The sequence below is a fragment of the Accipiter gentilis genome, chromosome 23 (assembly GCF_929443795.1).
Source record: "Accipiter gentilis chromosome 23, bAccGen1.1, whole genome shotgun sequence".
Taxonomy (NCBI): Eukaryota; Metazoa; Chordata; class Aves; order Accipitriformes; family Accipitridae; genus Astur; species Astur gentilis.
In genome coordinates, this window is record NC_064902.1 from 12,225,544 (window position 1) to 12,248,331 (window position 22,788).

General features: G+C 50.1%; 1 protein-coding gene and 1 long non-coding RNA gene across 5 annotated transcripts in view; both read left to right on the forward strand.

Moving 5' to 3' along the window:
- The window catches only part of CHCHD6 (coiled-coil-helix-coiled-coil-helix domain containing 6), a 115,871-nt gene extending 109,148 nt beyond the window's left edge, over positions 1–6,723 (forward strand). For all 3 annotated transcript variants that reach the window (XR_007509257.1, XM_049826165.1, XM_049826166.1), the window contains one exon: positions 6,168–6,723. Coding sequence is in view for 2 of the 3 variants with exons in the window: in XM_049826165.1 (XP_049682122.1) it covers positions 6,168–6,191 (24 nt within the window). In the remaining variant the exon portion in view is untranslated. The remainder of the gene's footprint in view (positions 1–6,167) is intronic.
- A 224-nt stretch (positions 6,724–6,947) lies between these two features.
- Positions 6,948–15,633, forward strand: LOC126049861 (uncharacterized). 2 transcript variants are annotated; one of them, XR_007509323.1, is made up of 4 exons: positions 6,948–7,140; positions 8,560–8,717; positions 10,775–10,883; positions 11,870–15,633. It is a non-coding gene; the product is annotated as an uncharacterized LOC126049861 (long non-coding RNA). The 2 variants fall into 2 exon arrangements; XR_007509322.1 differs by having other exon boundaries at positions 10,775–15,633.
- Positions 15,634–22,788: the final 7,155 nt, after the last annotated feature.

A 22,788-nucleotide genomic window follows, 5' to 3' on the forward strand; every position in this document is an offset into this window, starting at 1 on the left:
GCAAATCCTGCTTTTTTTGTCTTATAAAAGACGTCAGGGGAAGACAGACTTCAGCATGCTTTGGTGTGGAGTTGTGGTCAGTAGCAAGGTGAGGAGAAAGACTTTGGCGGAGCTGATGGAAGGTGGCAGTCAGCAGTTGTAGGTCATATTGAGGGGCACTGGCAGGTCTGTTGGGACCAGCCTGGGACTAAAAAGCAGACACCACTTCACATAAGTGATTTTCTGTATTTCAGTCCTTCACAGAAGCACAATAGCCAGGGCAGCGTAGGTTAGCAAAGCTCTAAGCTAGTACCCAGGAGAGCAAGAATAACTAGTAGTGAAATGCTCCATGTCTGATATTCATCCTTTGAGCTCCTCTGTAATGTTATTGGAAAACAAAAATTGTTTAAATAATGGAACAGACCCGATGAAATTGTGCAGTGATGCAGAAGGGGTGAAGAAGGGTTATTTCCTTTCTTTCCATTACTTTTCTCCTCCTGCCTTGCCTCCCAAACGTGGGTGGAATCTGCATGTCAGGCACTAGCAACATCAGCTTGGCCTGTTGGCTTTTCTTAATGGTGAGAACGAGATTAAATGCAATTAACATTGATTGAACAAAAACTGCCCTCAGTTTGTATGCCGATTAATTAACAGCCATCCTTTCAGCAGTGGCCCTTTGTAGAGCGGTGTTTGTTCCTCCTGGCCCCGGTATTTTCTAGCCCATGTCCAAAATCAAAAGCATTGAGCGTTGTTCCCTACTGCGATGTCTGGGGCTACCAGCTCAGCAGGGAGACGCAGCCCCCCAGCCGGGATGATTTTTTGTGCAGTCTAGTAACTGCAGAGCTGCTCAGTCAGTGGCAAAACATTTCCTGTTAAGCAAGGCTAATGACGGGAGCTCTCTGTGAGTTAGAACAATGATCAGAACAATTGTGTGGAGGAAATCAATGTTATAATGCATGAACAAACAGGTGAGTCTCAGAACAGCTAGAGATTAGTTGTGCTAGTAAATAACTTCGTATTCGGGTGATGCAGAGCAATGGGGAAGTGTCAAGGCAGAGCAAAGCAAACAGTGTGTCAGCTCTTGTGAGTCAAAGGAGAGTGAGGAGGGGGGAGAGGAAACCAGAAAGACTGTTTCTGTTCCTTGCACTCTGTTGGTGGGGTATGTAGACCAGGGGACTTCCACGTGAAAGCACTTTCTGGGGTGTTCTGATAATGCGTCTGGTGAGTTTTTTGAAAGGCGTCTTTTCTGCTGTCAAGCCAGCTTTGAAGACACCATCTGGGGAAGTAGCCAAGAAGTCATTGGGTGAACTTCTCTGCTTTGCAAAGCTATTAACACCAGTACAGAGAAGAGGGAAAACAAAACTCTCTTCATAGCTTTTTGAATTAATGTTTTTTGTTGCTGCCAGGCATACTCCTGCCCCTTCTTATTCCTAACCCAAGGACAGCAACTGTTGGACTCCTGAAGGATGAGAGAGACAGAGAGGCTTTTCTGTGCAATAACTATATGGCACAGAAGTGCTGTGATCCATTAGTCAGCACAGCTGCTCCACAAAATAGCCAATACCCTGAATGTAACAGAACAAATTGCACATAACCAAAAAATACCTACAGCATACATCAAACCAAAGTGACTCAAATGTCGCTTGCAGCGCTTTGGGGTGCTAATAGCCCCGCAACAAATGCTTTATCCGGTGGAAAGGCCTTGAACACCCATCTTGGGACAGGTCAGGATTTTTGTATTTAGTTAGGGCCTCTTTCCAGACTAACTGAGATGAAAAAGTTGTGTGGTCACGTTACTGAAGTCTGCTATGTGTCAACAGGTATTCTGGTTTTGAGAGCTGCCTGCATGCAGCAGGGAACTAGGAACTATGGAGATTAATTTCTACTTTGTCACTGACACTCCAAATGCACCAAGTCATTTATCATGGGGATCTGCTTTCTGATTTCTTCATAGCTACACAGTGCCCATATGTGTGAGCACAGTGGTGCAACTGCTTAAGGGAATATTAGAACAAAGGTAAGGCACTCGCTGGAGGAAACTTGCAGGGTTTACCCCATGAGACTAAAGGCTGGTTAAATAAATATGTCTTAGCACAGCTGAGGCTTGGCAAACAGCATCTCTGGCAAACAGGGAGGAAGTTCTTCAGGGTCTGGGATTTCACGGAGGAAGATTCCTCCACTGGCTGTGAGCCTCCGGCGAGGCCAAGAGCCGAGGCGCAGAGCTAGCCAGCGACTGCGGGAGGCAGAGAGGATGCTGCGGGCTCGCCAGGCAGCCCTGAGCTCCTATGCTGGGATGCAGACTGAGAAAGAAAGAACAGGAGGAAGACAAGAGAGCGGTGCCCTAGAAAATCTTGCCGAGACTTGCTTGCCCTGATGCTGGTACCAAGGCCTCAGCTTTCTGTTACGGGCGAAGGACTGTGTTGGGCATTGACTGGACTCCCTTCTCAGCAGGGGTGAGATTTGTGGAGTGGATCTACTTGCAGAGCTCGACCCTTTCTCCTCACTCAACTGGAACCAGAACTGGAAAGCTACTGGCTTCCCCACAGGTGCTGCAAAGTGGTGGGCTGTGTCAGCTGAGCCGCCAGCCAATTTTGACTGCTGTTAATTCCCAAGCCGGGTCTCATGGTGGTGGAAGAGCATGGGTTAGTGGCTCAAGGTCCCGCTTGCCAGGAGAGGCGTGGAGGAGAGTGCTGCGTGCGCTCTGGCTGGATTTGCTGTCAGGACTGAACAGACCGCCATTCCTGTTTGTGCTGCAGCCACAGCTGTGAGGAATTGCCTTTGTATGGACCCCTTTGCATTGACACTGTATTTGTATGTAGAGGTGCTGGGCTGGAGCTCATCAAGACTGGATCCCGGTGTCTACCTGACATTGCATTGGCGGTGGCTTTAACAAGAATCTACCCTCCCTGTGCAAGAAGGGCACCGTCCCCTCTCATTAGAGTGAGTGTGCGGTGCACTCTCCAAGGCTGCTTGTTTCCTGAGTTGTTGTTCTGCTAAAACTGCAGCAGAGAGCAGCTAATGCCAACTGTGGGGCAGTTATTTTGTGATGAGGCACTGAACTTCGTCAGGCTGAGCCTCAACTCAATTAATTGGGAGTATCCTGTCGTGTGGTAACAGCTTGTGATTGCAAGCTGCCTGGACTTGTTGCATATGCAACTTGTCTGGTGCATATGCAATGAGGGCATGTAGGAGAGGTAAGGCTTCTCCTTCCTTTCCTGGCTCCTTCTGCTCAAGGTAAGTGTTGTAGCAACCTGGTGGCATCTTGCAGGGAGGATTCCAGGTTGGAAGGAAATGAAGGGGTGCCAAATCTGTATTGGCATGGTTGCAATGCTAGGTGGAATTAAAACGCTGGTGTAAGTGGTTAGCTTAGCAAAGCATGGGTTTAGTCTTAGAAGTACGGCATCCTTCCATGCTATTACACAGCATGTGAGGCATGAAATTGATGCAACTGTGCTTTTAAGCAGTTAGCCACAGGTTTATAAACTGATGGCCTAGGAACAGTGAAAACAATTATATGTGTATTCTAACAAGCATAGACTTATATGATGGGCTCTCGGACCATGAGGCCTACAGAGCTTTCACTGTGCAGCATGCAAGGGCTGTGTGATGCTCTGCAGTAGCTGGCAGAGGAGACCTCTGGCTTCCAGCATTAGCTGTGAACTACGCCTGCACCACACGGCATGTTCTGCAGAAGATCAGAGGAGCACGGGTTCATAGCCAGCCAGAGACTGTACTCTGGTTTCGCTTTCTTTGTAAATTGAACCTTAGCAATATTAGAGGGTTCAGGATGGTAGTGGTCTATACTGGCATGGCAAATGCTGTAAGATCTGGATTGACATCTGAGCAGGTAAAACCTGAAACAGCTGGGAAAGCCATCCCTCTGTGCAGGCTGTTTGTACTGGGAGTGCTTCAGCTCCCAAGAAATGCCAACCCGATAACCTTCATGAGCACTCCATGTCCCTGATGAGGGAGGGGACATTAATTACTTGCTCCATCCGGCACAGGCTGGTCTTCGATGTAATTGTATCAGGCCACTACTGGGAGGCAGCGTGGGCTGATCGACGGTATCGTTACCTGCATCCTTCGTTCACACAGGCTCCCCGTGGTGAGAGCTGCGCAGCAGGAAATTGGTGTCTGGCCTGCCTGGCAGCCCATCAGTTCTGGGTCCAGTGCTCACCGTGCAAAAGATTTTGAGAAAGTTTAGTCATCCAGAGTGAGATGGAACCTGATGTTTTTGCACAAGGAATGCTTGTGAGCCTCCAGCTCAATGCGTCCCTGGTATGTGGGTAGGTTAGGCTGGAAAGATTTGATTGAGGTCAAGTGCTGGCTGTTTGCATTTTCTCCTGAAATGAGTAATAATATGTAGTTATGATTTTGAACGTGAAATTGTGTAACTATGATATTCTTTAAAATGACCTTAAAGAAAAAGGTTTTACTGTCTTCCATAAGGGTTAACCACAGAGTGGCCACATCAGTGACTGTTTCACAAAATGTAGCATTCCGCAACACTTCACTGAAGTGTTACAGTGTGAATACAGCAAATTACTTTATTGCAAAAGTGATTGCGAGTTGTTGCTGCTTCGCTCATTACAAGTTGGTGAGTGCTACTGGAGTTTTTAAAATGTATTGCTTCATGCAAAACTTTTAAGCCACTAATAATGAGAAAAATTACCTGGAAAATTAGTGTCAGTCGAGTAATATTGACGGTTCATTTGTCACGTTTCTGGATAAGCTTTGTCTAAATAATTTGGCAAACAATTTTCTCTTTATTTTTGAGTCCTTTGAAGCTTTTCCAGTTCATTGTTGTTAGAGATGGGGTTGTCTTTGGAGATGCATGGTCAGTGCAGACTCAATATGCTGACCTTGCAGGTATTAGGCAGTGATTTTCAGCCTGCTAGGCAGAAGTAGCCCAAACGACATCGTCACCTTCTGACAGATATTGCCAAGTGCACTAGTGTTATTATTTTGTGGTGTTCTCCTTTCTGATTCACATTCAAAGAAGCACAGCTTCTCTTCTCAGAAAGGCTAGTGTCTAGAAAGTAGAACCGAGCTCAAATCCAGCCCTAGTAGAAATGGGTGGTGAGACCACATGCAGCTAACTATTCAGTTGTCTTTCTGTAGTTGGCTTCAGCAGTGTCCTCTTAACATGGGTAAGTAGTGTCTACTCTGCAAAATGGAACTGCACCTATGCAGAGCATGAGGAAAAAGTAGCATGTTGACCGGCTCACCCAATGCAATTCTGCTGATGGTGTAGCTACACCAGCAGTTCATTGATACAAAGATGCCATTGCTGATGCATGAGAGCTCGTTACCTAGGTTTTGAAGTAGGGTCCAACACAAATACCCCAGATCCTCAGAGGGAGAGGTGTTACAGCTGGTGGCAGGTACGTTCTCGTCCGCTGCTGATGGCATTGTTCGTTTGATTTCTTTGACTTTATAGGGTTGATAAGATAAAAATAGGAAGAGACCGTAGCATGCTCTGCAATCTCCATCCCAAAAAGGTCGAAAGCATCCTGTTTGTTCTACCCCTCGGAAATCCACAGCTCATACACAGATACCTGCAGGATCTGAGGATGTATCACTTAGAAAACAGGAGGTTGCTGTGGGGATAAAGCAGGCATGATTTGGCTTTGAATTTTAGGACGGTTTGGCTCTTAATAGGGTAGAAGCTGTCAAACATGTCATGAGTTGGGGCAGTCTCCGAGTCCCTCTCTTTCTTCTCCCCTCTCTAGTGCTCACTCTTACATTGATCCTGTTCCAGGATGAGTGAGCAGTGTGTGCGTGTTTGATGGCAGCTAATCAAAGTGCTCCCGTGTCCTGCTGAGGCTGTGACTTAGCATGGAACTACATGTACTCCTGTGACCCAGCTGCTCTGAGGCTTACCTGAGACCGTGGCCTTTCTCTTCTGCTGTAGGCCATCAGATTTATAAACCCTAATCCTTTGCAACTGACCATATGTTCTCGTTCACAGAATCAGTCTCGCCTTTGATATCATGACCTGCTGTCTTGCTTCTGCAGTCCTCTGTCCCCTTGAGTGTCTTGTGTTTTACAGCAGGCAAAACCTGATGATTATTCTGTGGGATTTTCACCCTGCTAACATTACTCCTTCATTTCTGAAGGAAACAGTCCCATCTCAACAGCTGCATAACTAACTTGCTGCCTTTTTCTTTGTCTCCTTTTTCTTCCAGGAGCTGTTAGTTAATTCTGGATAAACATCAGCCACCAAAGAGCAGAGGACAGGGACCACAGATACCCTTGGAAGCCCCAGCATCCTTCTGGATAGACACTGACCAAAACTGGTGCCTTCTGCCCTTCGCGGTCCAAGACAATGACATGATTCCTCTTCTAATTGCCTGCATGTATCAGTCTCAGTGGATGTTCCCGGAGTTGGGAGGAGGGTTCCGGGAGAGGGGGACGCTATCGTTTCCTTTTTTATTGTATTACAATGTAAAGAATCATGTTGACCCCAGGTGCTTCCAGCACAGCTTGTAGCTTGGAGTCTTGCCCAACACGAGCCTGGTTCACCCTGTGCTAGCTTTGGTTTCACCGATCCACATCTGAGTTTCAAGAGCTGTTATCTTTGTCCGTTTGCTCTGGAGAAAGGGGTCCGAAGTATTTGGAAGTAACCCTGATTAGCTTGTTAGGACTAACTGTTCCTAGCATGCTTCCATTGGTTACACCAGCAGGCGCGTTTCTTCCCTTCCAAGGTTCCCTCCTAAACAATAAAGTGTTTAATGGTCACTGTGTGATGTGAGATACTTTCAGTCCCATGAGTTTGTAAATTGCCGTTTTCTGCCTACTACCCATGCCAACAAAAACTCCAAACAAGTGTGAGGAATAGAAATATTTCAAGTCACAGTTTATAAATCACAAAACTTTTTCATGTTGGTCCTGGGCTGAATGACTTTGGCTTATTTGAAAGTACTTGGAAGAGTGCAAAGTCCTGGCTGAGGGGAACTGGTGTTGGTGAATCATTCTGAAAAACCTTTTGCCTTCTGAATGCAGAGCCCAAGTGATCTTTCTTTGCTCTTGTGTGCAGTTCCTGCTTTGCCTGCCGTAAACTACCATCCCTTTCAGCCTTGTGCTCTGTTTTGGCCCCTCTCCTTGCAGAGCCGAGGGGCAGTGGGATCTGTGTGCGTCTGGCGTTTCATTCTCATAGAGGTAGGTGCAGCAGGTTTGCAAAAGACCTCTCAGCAAACCAGGGGAGCAGGTCTAACTGGGTAACTTGATACCCCTTCTCTGGCTAAAGCTTCTCCTCTGGCAGTGTTAGCTGCTCATGTCCTCTCTGACTGTATCTGACAGTTTCTGAAGAATGTGAACATGGATTTTTGGAGGTCATGTCAGAGTTTAATGTAGTGTTTATGAAAATGGATGAGGGGGGCTGAGAATTGTTTTCTGTGTTATATTCTGCTTCATCTCCTTTTTCTTTAGGCAGCAACTTAGTGCTTTACATCTTCATTAAAGCAACAAAATGCCTTTCCTTCTTGTGGAGAGCTGATGCCACAATCCCCTTCCTCCTCAGAAGCAATGTTTGCTTACCCAAGGCTCATCTCTGTTAGTCTCAGACCTTGTAGAAATTCCAGCTTTTTATCACTGTGCAGGTCAAACTTGCTGTTCCTAAGGGAGAAAAGGCAAGTTTTCCAAACCGCTTGGTGCCCTCAGATCTGTTTGTAGCAGTACTGGGTGGGCTTTTCTGCTACTGCCATGCCGGCTTTTGGATCTGCTTGGGACAGCCAGATTCTACAGAGCCACAAAACTTCTGACTCTGCATGCAGAAATTTGGAGCACCAAGGTCTATCCCTGACTAGATTTTTAAATTATTGCTGCTCTGAAGAGAAAAGTACCTATTTTGTCTCTTCCTCATTTTCCTCTTGCCCCTATCCAGTGTTGCCTTGGCATGAGTAATTTGCATGTCATTATTTCAGCTGCCCTAAATTGGGGGGGACTATGATGCCAGGGCTGATTATTTGGCGGCACTGGACAATTTTCTCTGTTAGGCAACTGTAATACATTTCCATGTTCTTTTATAATGAGCTTTATTTACCAAATTGGCAATTCCTCTGTTGAGAAATAACTGATTACAGCATTCAGGGAGTTGCTGTCATCTCAAGATACGCAGGTGTCTGTGGAACATAAACAGATGTGATCGTTCAGACAGTGAACTCATTTGATGGAGGGTAGGGGGAAAAAATCAGCCATAAAATCATAAATGTAACATCTCCAGCTAATGTTGGCCAGGTGCATTGCGGCTGTTTTGCAGCCCAACAAGGACAAAGTGGCACTCTAAGGCCATCCAGTACCTCCAAATGAGGGACTGCTTGATTATTAGCTGAAAATATACCTCTTGCGTGTCATCGCACTTCAGTACTGGCTTGCCTAACTCTCAGTCTCTGGTAGTCTCTGGGGACAGACATGAGTTCATCGTGTAGCCTTGAAGCAGGAACTCCTCTGTCCTGTGGTGTTGGGTTTGATTTTAGCTTACTCCGTGATGAATGTCTACAAACTTCTTGGTGATGGTGTGTGTGGGGATTGTGGTCCCACCTGCCTTTCAGAGAGTCCCTTCCCTTTGCTGTTTCCTAGAGCCCAGGAGCAGTTTGTTGCTGCTGTTGCTCTGATCATCAGCTCAGGTATCCGAGCCTGGGGAAAAAAAAGATGAGTAGAGACGTCGATAGGAAATTGCCAAAGATGAAGTTCAGTTTGCAGACCCTCAGCTGCCATCTGAGTAAAAAAATGTACAGGTAACTCAGCTTCTTGAGTGAGTGTTTTCTTTCCTGCCCTCCACCCCAGCCCCATCTTTGCTGCTCCTATACTGCTGAGACCTTGCAAAGAAGGAAGAAGCCCTGCATCTTCTCTTAGGCTTCCTCTCCTTATATTTCTCCTTCACTGCTTGTTGGATATTTGGAGCATGAATTTTTTTCATGCAAGATTGTGACAGCAGGTGTCAGTTACTCTCCAAAGTGGCAGAGATCATTATTCCTGGAGTCTGGTGTCCGGTGTTGAATAGATGTCATTATCGCACAGCCACCGTCACAGTTGGCATTAATGGGCAACTAGGACAGCAGGATAAACAAGGTCTGAATCTATTGTAGAAGCTGAATTGGAGGCAGTTTCCTCTGAAGGCGAGTTAGAGGTAGGGTAGGAGCAGCCAGCCACACTGCTGTCTGTGCTGCATGTGCTGGATAAAAAGGAGCTCGTTTGTGTCCAGGAATATCTGTGACCTGTTTCACCTACTAAAACCAAACCTGCCCAATGCCAAATGCAGTTCAGGCGCAGTGCTCCATTCAGCTGAACAGCTGCGTGTCCATTTTGCCTGCCTGCTTACTGCAGTTCCGTGTGCAAATTGGGTAATTGTGTGTACAAATGCATCCGGTAATTCGGATGCAATGTGCACAATTGTGGTAATTTCATGTGAAAATACAGGCTTGCAGAGGGCTCACTTTATGAGTATGAATTGTTTTAAAACTGGCCAGATGAATGGAAGGAACAACCTTTTTATTCATGCATAATTTCTTGGTGTTGCAGGAAGGAAAAAGAATAAAAACAATGAAGTTAGAGAAGATACAGCAAATAACAGAACTGATAAGCATTTTCCAGTAGGCTTCAATAGCTTTTTAAATGAAACATTCAACAAGCACTTTGAGATTCCAGTGTGCAAGAACATCTCAGGCTCTCTAAGCACCAAATTTGTGATCTTGCATAAAAATACAACCCATTGCCTCCTGTTGTTAATATTTCACACTTGGCTTTGCAAGATGCTCTATCTAATATCCTCTCTGCATTCAGGCTTCTACCAACTCTGCCTTGTCCATAACGGGAGAGGCTGGAGGAGGAAGGCAATTGCCAAGCGCGTCTGTAATCTATGTAGGAGGGTTTTGTGTAGCTGTAGGGGGAGAAGAGTAAGTCTCATTTCCTATTTTATAGTCTGCTGAATCCTGTGATCTCATGCTGTGTGCTCCTTTTCCAGGCAGAATTTTTCAATTTGTCTTTCAAGTTGTTGTTATTTTTTATTTCCAAACTGGTTAAAAATGTTTGTCTGTAGCTTGTTCCTAAATTGTTTATGTCTGATTCCCTAAAACGCTTCATTGCCAGTCTTGTATGCATCTTGGGACCACGTTCTTCAGTTTGCCTGGTGACTTGGTCTTTTGGGGTTAGAAGCAGTATAGGTACAAGGACTCTCCACTTGTTCCTTCCCACTTCCTCTTAAGAGTTGCTGTAACTAGATGCACCTGGATAGAATACAGCCTACGACTGCAACAGCTCTTCTTGCCACCCCAGGGAGCCATTGCACTCAGCACTGTAGAGTTGTTAGCCCTTTTTTGGAAACCCACGGGAGCCTGAAGGGCTGTTCGGAGTCCTCTGGGGTTGTAGCCCTACACCTGCTCCCTTTCTTCCTCTCTCTCTCTCTTTAAAAAAATCCTTGGAGAAGATGGATGTGATATTCCTGAACTGACTCACCTGCCCTCCTTATCCATCAGCCTTATCACTCTGCTCCTGGTACGTGTTTGGTTTCTTGTCACTTCCCTGGTTCTCCTGGGCTGATGCCTTGGGAAAGCAAAAGGTGATGCAGACTGAAGTGATTAGCCTGGACCAGGAGTCATCTTCGTGCTGAGGTTGTTCAGGGCAAGTAATGATGCCCCTCTGTCTCCCACTCTGGTGTGTAATTATGCTGGCAGAGTGGTAGTTGCACAGCCTGGGGCAAAGCCAGAGGGAGCAAATAGAGCAGCCATTGCTGGAGGTCTCAGGAGGGCTCCGTGTCAAAAGAGTGTCTTGGACTTAATGACACGTGCTTTTTCAGACTTTTTACAGAGGTCAGCACATGGCAGAGAACTTTCCTTTGTCGTCTTCCTAGGGAGAGCTGCAAACTTGTTTCCAAGTTGAAGTCAAAATCAACTGCTCCCTCTGGGGTATGTAACAAACTGCTCCTGAAGCTGCTTTCCCCTTGCCAATGGCCCAAATTAGACACTCTTCCTGCTTGCAGTTGGAGTAGCTTGTGCTTGATCCAGCCATTTCGTTTGTGTAATGTGCTATGACACGTTGATAGTACTTGTGTTTGGTTCCTACTGCCCTGTATTGTTTTCTGTGGGAGCTGTTGCATGGAAGATTTGCTGTCCCAGGGAGTGTAGAAGGGGCGGTAGGGACCTGGAGTCTCATTTTGATTCTTGCTTTGCATCCTCCTTTGCTTTCAGAAAGTTTCTTTAGAAATAAATGTAATTTCTGATCTCTTTGGAGCAGGTTTGCTAATTAGCATGAGCCCAAACAAAGCCTTTTGGCTCACTTGGCTCTTCTGGAAGAGTGAGGATCTGCTCACCTTCTTATGGATCCCTTAGAGCTTTAATTTCAAAATCCTTTCTGAATGCTGAGTTAATATCGGGTTGACAGCTGCAGAGTAAGTTGTCTTCATTCCGATCTACTGCTAACATTTGTGGCAAACTTGTGCATGCCAGTGTACAGTTCAGCCCTGTACACTTCTACTTCCTTCTCTAGAGAATTAAAAAAAATAATAAATAAACGTTATCTTCACTGTTTAAGACCAGGAAAGATTGTTAGGTCACCCAGACTGCAAAGCGGGAAATGACCGAGGCCAAGGAGCAGCTATAGGAAGGCTCATTCAGCCTTGCTGTGGTTAGTAGCTTTCTGAGCATCACGCTGGAAACTCCTGGGTTCTCTGCATTTGGTCTTTACCAATTTTTTCTGTAACAAGAAGGGCTTGTTTTACCTGAGTTGTACCTGCTCTGAGGCAGCTGCTGTCTTCCGAGAGCTGTGTGCTGGCAGTCTCTCAGCCTGTCGCTCTTGCGGTGACGCAGTGCCTGGCTGCTGTACGGCAGTGGGCGGTGGGCCTGGGGAGTACACCTGAACTGCTTGTCCCTGACCCCACGACATCTTTCTGCAGCTATCGCTACCTGTGTGCGCTCGTCCTTGGCCAGTACTTGCCTGCGTTGGTGGGTGATATGCCCGAAAGGGCTCTATGCCCACGTGTGCACGCTCCAGCCATGCCCTCTGCGTGCGCGTCTGTGCCTGAGCGGCTCTGCTTGAGTCTCTGCGTGGGCATCTCCTCCTTGAGTATGGGGCAGAACTGCTCGAGCTCTCCAGGGTCACCAGTTGCTGAACAGGCAAATTTGAAGGTCTGCTGTTCCCAAGATCCATCTCGGATCCAAGAAGGCTCATTTTGACCTAGTTGCATCATTAACCTGCGTACGTAGTCTGAAGCATGCGAATGGGCGACTTAAACCTTAGAGGTAAGGAGGATATCACCAGCTTTCAGCCTCTGACTGCTGAGCTGTCCCAGGGGCTGCTTTCTCACGGGGGCAGGACGGGAGGTTCTCTCTGTGTTTCAGTGCCTCATGCTGAGGTGCTAGTGGAGTTGAAATGGGTCTATCTGGCGATTATTTTTTTCTTATGGCTTGAAATCAGTTTTGTATTATTTAGTCCTTGAACTGCCTGAGCTAATTTCTCTGATGGGCACCAGCTGAGGCACGAGTGACACTCCCTCAGAAGGAATGAGAAGGGTGTTATTTCCCCCTCCTACGACCTCTTGAACCATCCTTCCATATCCAGTCTCTCAGTGATAGAGTCCATCATCATAGTGAGTTTGATTTTTATTTTCTATGAATGGGGAGTGCCACTGTAAGTCAGGATTAGCTAAACATAACGTTAAAAATAAAGCACGGCTATTAATTTAATGGGTTCCTCATTACAACCATCATAAAACAAGTAAACAGGAACTCTGCCAGTGCTGCTGTGCATTCCCCCTCTGAGTGGCTGAACCAAGGGAGAGATTTGAATTTTTGCCATTTGATAAAGCCGTGTGCGAGCATGCCTTTTTAAAAATTAATTCTTTACTTTTCCTTCAGTAGCCTTTCAACTGCTGAAGAAGTCTGGCTGGTGACTGCAACGAAGCTTCGTGGCTCTTAATGAGACGGAGGGGAAATGCCAGTTCAGGATTTAGCTTAAATCATATCAGCCAAACTAAAAGCTTACAAAAGACAGAGAAATTGCTCTTTATGGGCTGCTTCAATGAAACAGCCTTCATAGTCCCTTTAATCCTTATTTACTTATTTTTCTTTTGCAAGCCTTTGTCTTGGGACTTTTTCTTTCTACTCCTTACCTTCCAGTGTGCTGTTGCCAACTAACAATAACTTCCTTGGATTGCACTTGATTGGATTTGAATGGATCAGCGCTGGGCATCTGTGATGGCCATGTAGACTGAGCCTGGCATCCCCACGCGTTGCAGGTGTCCGAAGCCACCTTTTGCCCTGAGGTTTGCACCTGCCCCCAATCTCGTGGCTCTGCGGTGGGAAGGCAGACAGGGTTGTCCAAATAGAGTATAAGCGGAGACCGGTAGGCTTTTCTGTGTGCTAGACTTGTTCCAAACTTAAATCAGGTGCTTGTGCAGTGCTGTGGGATCTTTAAGTTAAACAGATTACAAAAAGAAAATGCTCATCCATTTATTTCAAGACTACAGTCTAATTATTTTGTATAATGCCTTCTGGTACCCTGAAGTATACATTCCTAGGCTGGAGGGTGGTTTAGAAAACAGAATATCCACAGTAATATATTTAATATACTTTATGGCTGCTTTCCCTAACACCCTAATGAAACCCAGCCATGAAACCTCAGTGCCAGCTGTCAGTTCCACCGAACCGCTGGTTGGCCTGACCTCCTTGTTGCCAGGAAAAATGAACTGTGCTGTCTGAAGGAAAGGGTCACAATTTAGTCTGTGGCCAAACAGATGAAGAGGAGAAATCATGCTTCAGAGTCTAAGCTGGTTATCTTTTTGGAAGCACTCTCAGAGAGCAGGGTTTGGTTCTTCAGCTCCTCAAAGAACAAAGCAGATGTCCTCTGCGGAGGCTGCAGGTGGTCCTGCATTACTTGTTGCTGATAGAAAACTCAAGTAGTTTTATTTGAGGCTCTTTTCAGCCAATGAATGGAGTTACATCTATATAGGTTATAGGAATCTGATGTCAAAGTGACAGTATATAAGTGTGGCATCAGGAGAAAGAGGTACATTTGCTGCTTCTTTGGGCAGATGTTTCAAAGTGTGGTTCTTCTGCTGGGTAAAAACCTCTGTTCAACAGTGTAAGGAATTGCACACCCATGTGCACACTGTAATTTTAAGGTAATCTATATCATCCTTCTGACCGTGAACTTGGTTACTGCTAACCAGGGCTTACTTCGTGAGATTGCTTGGGAGGTCCAAACTCAGACAGCTCTCTGGGAAAACCAAGCACACCCATTAACGGGGAAGTTTTAATAAGTTGTACTCAAGAGAATTGTGCTCTAGATCGCTTTCTAGTCACCCCTGGGACTGGAAGCTGGTGCTCTAGCAGTGCTACAGACCTTGCAGCACTCCTGGGCTGGTAGATGACAATATAATCACAGCTGTTCTCAGGAGAGCAGAATTCTGCTATTCTCAACTTGAAAGAAAATTATATTTTAATGAGGAGTACAAGGTAAAAGGTTCTGAAACTCGGAAGCGTTTAGCAACCATTGACAATGTGGACAGTGGAGCAAAAAGTATGAAATGTGGCTCAACCCTGCTAGTGCCCACAGTGCCCACAGGGCCACCTTGTGAGCAAGGTCCTCTGGGGACAGCTCCTGGCTCTCCCTGCTTCGTCTGGTCCAAAGTCGTCATTTCCATCCAGCCTTAGCTTTTAGGTTAAGTAATGTATAAACCAGTCTGTACTATTTCCTCTTGTTGCTCCAAATCCCCACATATCCTCCCCCAAACCTCTTCCAGGTTTTCAAGTTATATCAAAGCTCTACCCAAAAACTGCAAGAGAAGCGCCTTTCATCTCATGGTCTCTGGATGTCCAAAACGGCTGTGCCTGGCCCAGGGTTGTCTCACCTATGCTGAACCTGCGGGTCGAGCAGTTTATGGGAGCAGAGGAGAAATGCTCATGGAAAAGGAGTGGTTGAAAATGTACCTTTGACTGTTAGCTTGGGGAAAACTAACAGCCTTGGTTCTGGTTTCCTAACGGTCCTCCAACTCCTGAAAATTTGGGTTAGTGAGTAATGGCAGGTGAGTCTCAGAGCTGTGCAATAAATTCGCAGACTTCTCCATACTTGTGGCCCTGTGTGCAGTGAATTAATTAGTGTAACGGTGCCCTTAGTCTAAACTTCTTAACTGCAAAGTCATCAGTGATTTTGTGGCCCCTTGCTGTCAATGGAGATATTCCTTACTCCAGGAGTGAGACGTGGACTTCTGGAGAAGGCTTGGGTGGTTTCTGTCCTTCCCAAAGCACTTTGCAGGGCACTGATGCTGGGGATGTCTGTGCAAATTGAAAAGCAAACCGATTCTCCTGTCTCTGTCTCATTTTTCCCTCCGACAAGTAATTGAGTGGTTGCACTTTATTAATGCAAATAACTTTCTAGTTTGAGCTGTTAGTATACAGTTTGATATTTATATTTATTTATTTGTAACATCCAGACTTTGTACTGTCTGGATTAATCCTCAAGCTAATCTGATGCTGAGCTATTATTGTGACAATTGAGTATACAATTTGACATTCATGCTGTACCTTGTGTAGCTAATTTATGTAACTCAATTTATAAATTACATAAATTGGTTACATAATTTACCACATACCTTGTACACTTCACAGTAATATTCCCAGCTTGCAATTTAAACAATCCTTATACCAAGAATAATTTACACCGAAGACTCTTGAATAATTTTGCAATCTATTCCTGGACAGATAAGGAGCTGTATTTGTTAAATAAACGCTTGCTGGTGTTGGTTTTAACTTATTAATCACCCCGTCCCGCTTCCCAGGTAATCTGCTGCCTGTGTGTGCATCTTCCTGGGTGATGCTGTGCTGGCAGGGCCAGACCTGTGCAGAGGTCCGGGTCTTCAGCTTGTGCCTTTCAGGAGCCTCCTGCCTGGAAATGATGAATTTCTCCCTCTGTCACCTCGTATAACCCGGGCTTTGGCGCAGCCGATCCCACCTGGAAAGCCAGCTCTGCTGCCTGCAGCCTCGTCCAGGAGCACGGACCCTGGCTTCTCCGTCGCCCACCTGAGCACAAATGTGATGGGTGGTGGTATAACTGCAGAGAGGTGGGGTTGGAGGGAGAGGAGGGGGCTTTGCACGTATCTGGGAGAGCTTGTGGTGCAGGGGTTGAGGACATCTGCATGGGTGGTGGCTCAAGGAAGTTATGTGTGATGAGTGCTTGGGAAATCTCTGCTTCCCTGGGCCGGGGGTTAGAGGGAGGCAGGTCCTGCTCCTAACCTCATGGCACCGAGGTGTCAAAAGGCACAGGGAAACCCATCGTGCTGCCTGTTCCAGCACCTGCAGGCATCTTACAGGCAGCGCCTCGGCCCTGAAGCTCCAGGGAGCTGCTCCCCATGAGCAGCCCCAGCACTGAGATCCAGAGGAAATGGATGGTACTGTTCATCCCCCCTTGTTCCAGTTGCCCGTGGGGCATCGACTGGCCCATTTCCATCACTCCCGGTCACTGGCGGTGTGTGAGTTGCCATAAACTTTATTGTGGGGCTTGCAGGTACAAGCCCGGGTGTCTGGCAGTGCCCGAAGCCCAGAGGGAGCACTGGGCTGCTCCTTACAGCTGGGTGCAATGTTGGCCTCCCGCTAAAGCTGCCAGAGCTCCGGCTCTCCAGGTCTGGCTTTGTCCCCTTCCCCTCTTTTGGAGTCCACGCTGTGGCCAAATAGCTCCCACGTGGGCAGCAGCAAAGCAGAGAGACGCCAGGGCAGGGAGCATGAGGGCAGCAAGAACTGGGCAGGCAGGCACTCACGTTAGCATCGACGTTGCCTTTACTTTCCTTGTTCTGTCGCTTTTCATCCTGCTGTCGCTGCTGGCTCCCCCGCTTTCCCCAGGAGGGGACAGCAGTGACAAAGACCATTAATTTGGCATCCAGCTGCTCCAAAACCCCATCCAACCCCCAAGCTGTCGCCCCGTGACTGATGCCTCTGAGCACCGCAGATACCAGACCTGCAAACAAGACATTTGGGAACGTGGGGACAGATATCGTCTCGCAGCCCTGCCAGCCCCCGTGGCCACCAGCCACCTCTCGCTGATGCCCGAAGCTCTGCCCTTCCCCATGGCGCTGCTGGGAGGAGATGTCCCCTCCTCACCTGCCTCGAGCCCCCTGGCATCTGGGGGACCACGGCCCTTCCCAGCTCTGCCTTTGCTCTTCCCGATCTACCTACCAATTAGGACCAACAAATGAGTTATTATACGCGCACAATCCCGGCACGTGCGTGAGCCAGACCCACGCACCCCAAACCCGTGTGGGCAGACCCTGGCCCGGCCAGCTTCCGTAATTATCTCCTGTAAGGCAAAACAATTAGGAGTTTTTACTCTCCTCTCCCTCCCTTCCCCCTTCCTCTTCATTGTTCTTGGCAAAAAAAGGTTAATTAAACTCAGAAAATATCCCTTTTCTCCCCCCTCCTAAGCATGAGACTGTTAATTTTCTCTTTATATTTGTATTTAATTAATTCCTGCAAAGGCTCTGACTATATTTTTTTGGTATAATTTCTTCCTTTGTCTCTCTCTCTCTCATTGTTAATCCTTGCATATTCAGTTTTTCCCCCTCCCTTTTCTCCTAGATTTGAAATTCTATTACCATTTCAGAAGGCAGGCGTTTGAAGAGAAAATTGAATACCCGTCCAGTCTTGATAAGAAGGGACATTTGGTACTAACGGTAATTTGTGAAGCACATTTCTCCCCCCACCCCGCGGTCGGTCGTCCCCCCCCCCCCCTTCCCTTGCTCTCCACGCTCCTGGTGGAGGATGCGGGTGTGCCACGGGGACACGGGGGGGAGGATTCCACGGCATTGCCTGGGGCTTTTGAAGCCCCCGGGCGGCTCGGTGCGGGGATGGGGTGACACGGTGACATGGGTGCTGTGCCCGACAGCTCCCGTGTGCCTTCACCCCTCCGGGAGCCCACTCTGGACCCCCGCTTTGCTCTTTTTTGCGCAGAGGTGATGCCCTGCCACGTTGCCCCCAGGGTTTTAGGGGAAGCTGGACTGTGCTCGCAGGGTACCCGCTGTTTTTGGGGAGAGCTCCCCTCCTCAGCCCCACCGGCAGCCACCGTGCCAGCGGGATGGAGAGCAGCAGCCCTGACCCCCCCCCCCGTGCAAACCAGGAGGGAATTCCTCTCGGGACACCCCCGTGGCCTCTGTCTGGGTAACACGCCTGCATTGGGGTGTCTGGTTTTTGGGCGCAGGGTCCTGCAGCTCCTGCGTTCGGGCCGTGGCCGTGGGTACGGCCGTCACCCTGCGCCCGTCCCCCCCCCCCCCCCCCCCCCGTCCTCGCACCCCGGTGTGGGTGTGGGGGTACCCGCCGTAAGGCACCTGCTGGCCGTGGAAAAACGGGTCTGGGGACTCAGGCTGAATCCATCCCCCCTCCCACCTTCCCAGCCCCGGGCTCGCTGTCGCCTCCCTGTCACCCTCCCTGGGCTCGGGGCACCCAGTGCCAGACCCCCCCCCCACCCCCCATCGCCCCCGAGGGGTGCGGAGCACCCACCGCGGCCTCGAGGCACCCACCGCCCCCCCCCCCCCCCCCTCCGTGGGGCCGGGGACCCTTTTGTTTTTTTCCGAGGGCCCGGGTATCCCTTCTGGCAGGCAGCACAAGATGGCACTGTCGGTCCGCGCTTCTGCCGGGGCCTCTTCCCGGCTCCCGCTCGGCTCCGGGCCGGGGGAAGCCCCGGGGAGGCCGGGCCGGGGTGGGGGTGGTGGGGGGGATGCTCCCCGGCTGCCCTCGGCGGAGCTCTGCGCTTGTCGAAAGCCGAGGGGCACCTCCGGCAGCATCCCCCACCACCCGGGAGCAGCGTCCCCGGCGGGGGGGGGGGGGGGGAGAGGTAAAAGCCCCGGCGGTGCCCAGCTGTGGGACTTGGGCTGAGGCCTGTCCAAACTCGTGTCGCTTGTGGCCTGCGAGGGATGGGAATCCCGGTTACGGCTCCGGGATCCCAGGATGGGCGCGGGTTAGCCGAGGGGCCCGAAGGGCAGGAGCTGACCACCGCTGCTGGCTGGGCGATGCCCCGGTCTTCAGGAGAAGGTCCCTCGCCCTGGGACGGGCTGGGAGCTGCAACCCCCCGGCAGTGGCAGGAGCCTTCCCGGTGGGACGAGGCCACGGCCGCCGGCGTTTCTGGGATCCCAAACAGCCCCCGAGCAGGGCCTGGGTGTTAGGCTCCTGCTTGGGGGACACACGACGTGACTCTGCACCCTGCTCAGGCTGGAGGGTCCTGGGCCCTGGCAGGGCTGGAGCACGCTGTGCCCGTGGGGTGCTGGAGGGTTAAAGAGGAGCCCCAGGGAGACCCCCCCGCCGTGGCCCTGAAGCGGAGCTGGTGGGACACGATGGGGAGCTGATGCGGGATGTCAGAGTCCAGAGAAACTTTTTAGGTCCAGAGACAGCAGCCCGGGGGTGGCGGGCAGGGGGACGACTGCCGGAGCTGCAGAGCCCCCGGGGAGCAGTGCTCTCCCCACCTCCCTCGCTGCTGTGTAAATCATGACGGCTTGGACTGAGCTGAAGTGAAATATTCCCTGTTTCCTTGCCCAAATCTGTAGTTTCCTTCTGGCTCCAAGGCTCTGGGCCATATTGCACATTTGAATTTAAAAGCAGATTTGCACTTGGGCTTGTTATTTATTTATTTATTCTAGGGTTATTATTTTCTTTAAAATCAAAGTCCTTTTTTGCTTCAGCTCGATGCTTCCTCCTGGAGCAGTGGCTGAGGGACCTGGGCGCGGAGGGCTGGGGGCAGGAGGCAGAGGTTGGTCCCCGGCCCCGAGGGGTGTCCTTGGGGATGTCTGGAGCCGGGGAGAGCCTGGGAGCCCGGTGCTGGCTCCCAGCCCTGAAAAGGGAGGTGCAGAGTTAAGGCGATAGCTGGGGATGTTGATGGGCACCCCGCTTCCCCTCCCTGCTGTAGGATTTGCCATCTGCTGTGTGAGAAACGGCATTTGCTCGCTTTGGGGATGACACATCCCTGCGCAGCATCGCTGGGCTGCCCTGGCCGGGCTGCGCTCTGCCCTTGCAGAAGCGGGGAAGGGGGGGTACGAACGGAGGAGCGTGGCAGTGGGCAGCGACGCCGGAGGAGTGAGCCCCGCTGCAGGAGCAGCTGCCCTGTGCAGCACGCCCGGCAAGCCCATCTCGCCATCAGGCTGCTAACAAGGATTAATTGCCTGTGCTGGGCTCCTGTGCGGGGCCACATGCTGCTGCTGCCTGCCCTCCGGTGCTGGTCCCCGGTGGCTCCGTGGGTAATTTATGGCCACGTTGGTGCAGGCAGCTGTTTGCAGGTTGGCAGCTTCGCGGCTGGGCACGTGTGCCTGGGTTGAGGCACTAAATAATCCCGTTGGCTCCACTCCCCATCCCGGCCAGGCTACCTGAGCTGAGCCACAGGTAGGGGAGCAGTGGGGTGGGAGTCCTCCCACCCGGACCCTGGCCCCAGCACCAGAAATTACTGGTCCACCCCCATGGGCACTGGGCTCCTTGGGCCAGGGGAGCAGATGGCTGCAGCCACCTCGTGATGGCCTTGTTGGAGCAACCGATGGGGTCCCTTAATTACCGATGCCACAATTAAATGGGATTCACTGATCGCTGCTAAGTCTTGCTATCTCACTGAATGCAGGGCAGGCAAGCGCAGGCAGCCGGTGTCTTGCCCGGTGGAGACCAACGGTGCTGCTGGCAGCTCGCTCCATGCCCTGGGAAATGCATGGAGACATATGCTTCCCCAATCTGCTCGATCCTTGGTGTGTTTCAGCTATCCCCTAGAAACGGTCTTGGAAGGTTTTAGTTGGGGAAGGCGGCACCAAAGACACTGAGGCGGCGAGATGCTGGCTGCCCTGCAGGCCCTGCCATGCTGCAATGGAAAGGGCTGGAAGGGACAGGGAGAAGTTGGAAGTGGAAGGAAAGCCCCAGCCCCAGGAGTGCGTGCTGGGTATTTTCAGGAACGTGGGCTCTGTTGGAGCTGGATCTCTGCCCTGGGGTAAACCAAGTCACTCTGAACCCAGGCCAGCCTGGCTAGAGGTATAATCCCAACCTATAATCCTTTGCCTTTAAGGACTTGGTGTCTCCTGAGCCGTGTCCTGGCTCAAGACAACCGGAAAAATGGAGCAACTGCCTCCCCAGGGTCCCCTTGTTGCAAGGAGCGCTTCCAGCGTCACCTTACCAGTTTGCAAGACAGGAGGATGTGACCTGACCCGGTACCCGCAGCCAGCATCATGTCCGCAGGTGAGATGACCTTGGGGATGGGTGGGTGGACCGGGGAGCCTGCTGGGGTCCCTTGGGCTGTGTGTGGGGCAGGCCAGGGGGGCACGCTGGCTGCTGGCCTTGGCCAGCGGTGGTCCCAGGGGAGCACCTTGCTTGCAGCCTGCCCTGGGGCCAGCTGCCGTGGGTCTGCACTCCGGCACCTTTGCTGGAGCAGAAAGGCGATGCGTTTCTAGCGCGCTGCTTCTCGCGAGCGGTAATTGCTTTCTGAGGGGTTTGCTCCATGTTCTTGAGCGCGCTTCCCCGTTTGCTTCATGGGGAAACGCGCAGGCTTCCCTGGTCAGCTCCAAGGGCGCTTCTGCCTTTAGGCAAATCCAAGTCTCCTGGCGTGTGGGTGAGGTCCATGGGGAGAGCAGGAACTCGAAGGATGGGGGAGAGGCATTTGGGGGATCCTGCCAGGGCTGACAGAGCAGGGAGAGCCCCCGGGGGTGTAGGGGTCTTGGGAGGTGGCAGCCAAGCCCCTGCCCCGGGCCGGGGAGATGCTGGGGCCATGGAGGTGGCGCATACCTGCACGATGGAGGTTTCCTCCCTAACGGCGTGCGGCTTTATAGCCTGGAGCCCAGCGGGATCGCAGCGCGCACAGTGTCGTGCTGGGCTTTATTACAAGCCGGTTAATAACTCTGTACTGGATGGTTTGTTAAAGGAGTTAATTTACCCTGGGCTGTTCGCTAATTTGGGCTCCAAGCTCAGCTGCAGCTGCGTCAGGCTGAGCCTCTCCTGCTTTAGCACCCCAGCAAAGTTCGCTCTTCGGCCTCACTCCTTGTACCCGGTGGTGGGGCTGGTGGGGTGAGGAGGTGGGCTGGGGTGCCCATGGGGTGCCCGCTGGCATTCCTGTCCTTGTGCACCCCAAGCCCTGGCTGAGGCATGCAGCCCCCCCTCCCCCCCCAGCCGTGGGTTCCCCGGGGGTCCCCATTCCTGCAATGGGGTCCAGCAAAGCCCCGTGGCTTGGCTTGGGCACCTGCCCTCCCTGGTCACCCCCAGGTAGCTGAGCTTCCTTGTGGCACTGTGTCGGGAACCATCTTTAAGAATACATATTGACATTAAAAAAGGCCCCTCTGTACCTATTAATTGAAGTCATTAAATTTAATGGGATGGTTATTGCATGTTAAATAAATACCAGCTAATTATGAAAAACATATTTGCCAAGGTTTAACTATAGAAAAGATGCCTCAATTACATGGTTATTAAACCTCAAAAAATATACACTTTTAATAATGAAGTGACATTTAAATAACATACATTAACTGTCTTATTAAATGTTGATTCTTTTCATATTTGAGGACTTTAATTTACAGCGTGTTCCCTGGCACTAACCATACGATGCATCATTAGCTGTCTTTCACTCATCATTTTATAAACTTTTTTTATAAATAGGCTGAAGTGTTTGTATTTGCTTTTGTTATTCCAGCTCCCGGCTCTCCCTTCGGGTGGTGGGGATGTGCCAGGGGAGCGTGCATGGAGAGCAGCAACGTCTAGGAGGCTTCTTCAAATCACTAAACCCTTCCTACATCTGTCATCCTAAAATAGGCGGGTAGCTGAGCTTTTCAGGTTTTCTGGCACATCCTTATGGAAAGGACTTCTTTGCCTTGCTCTC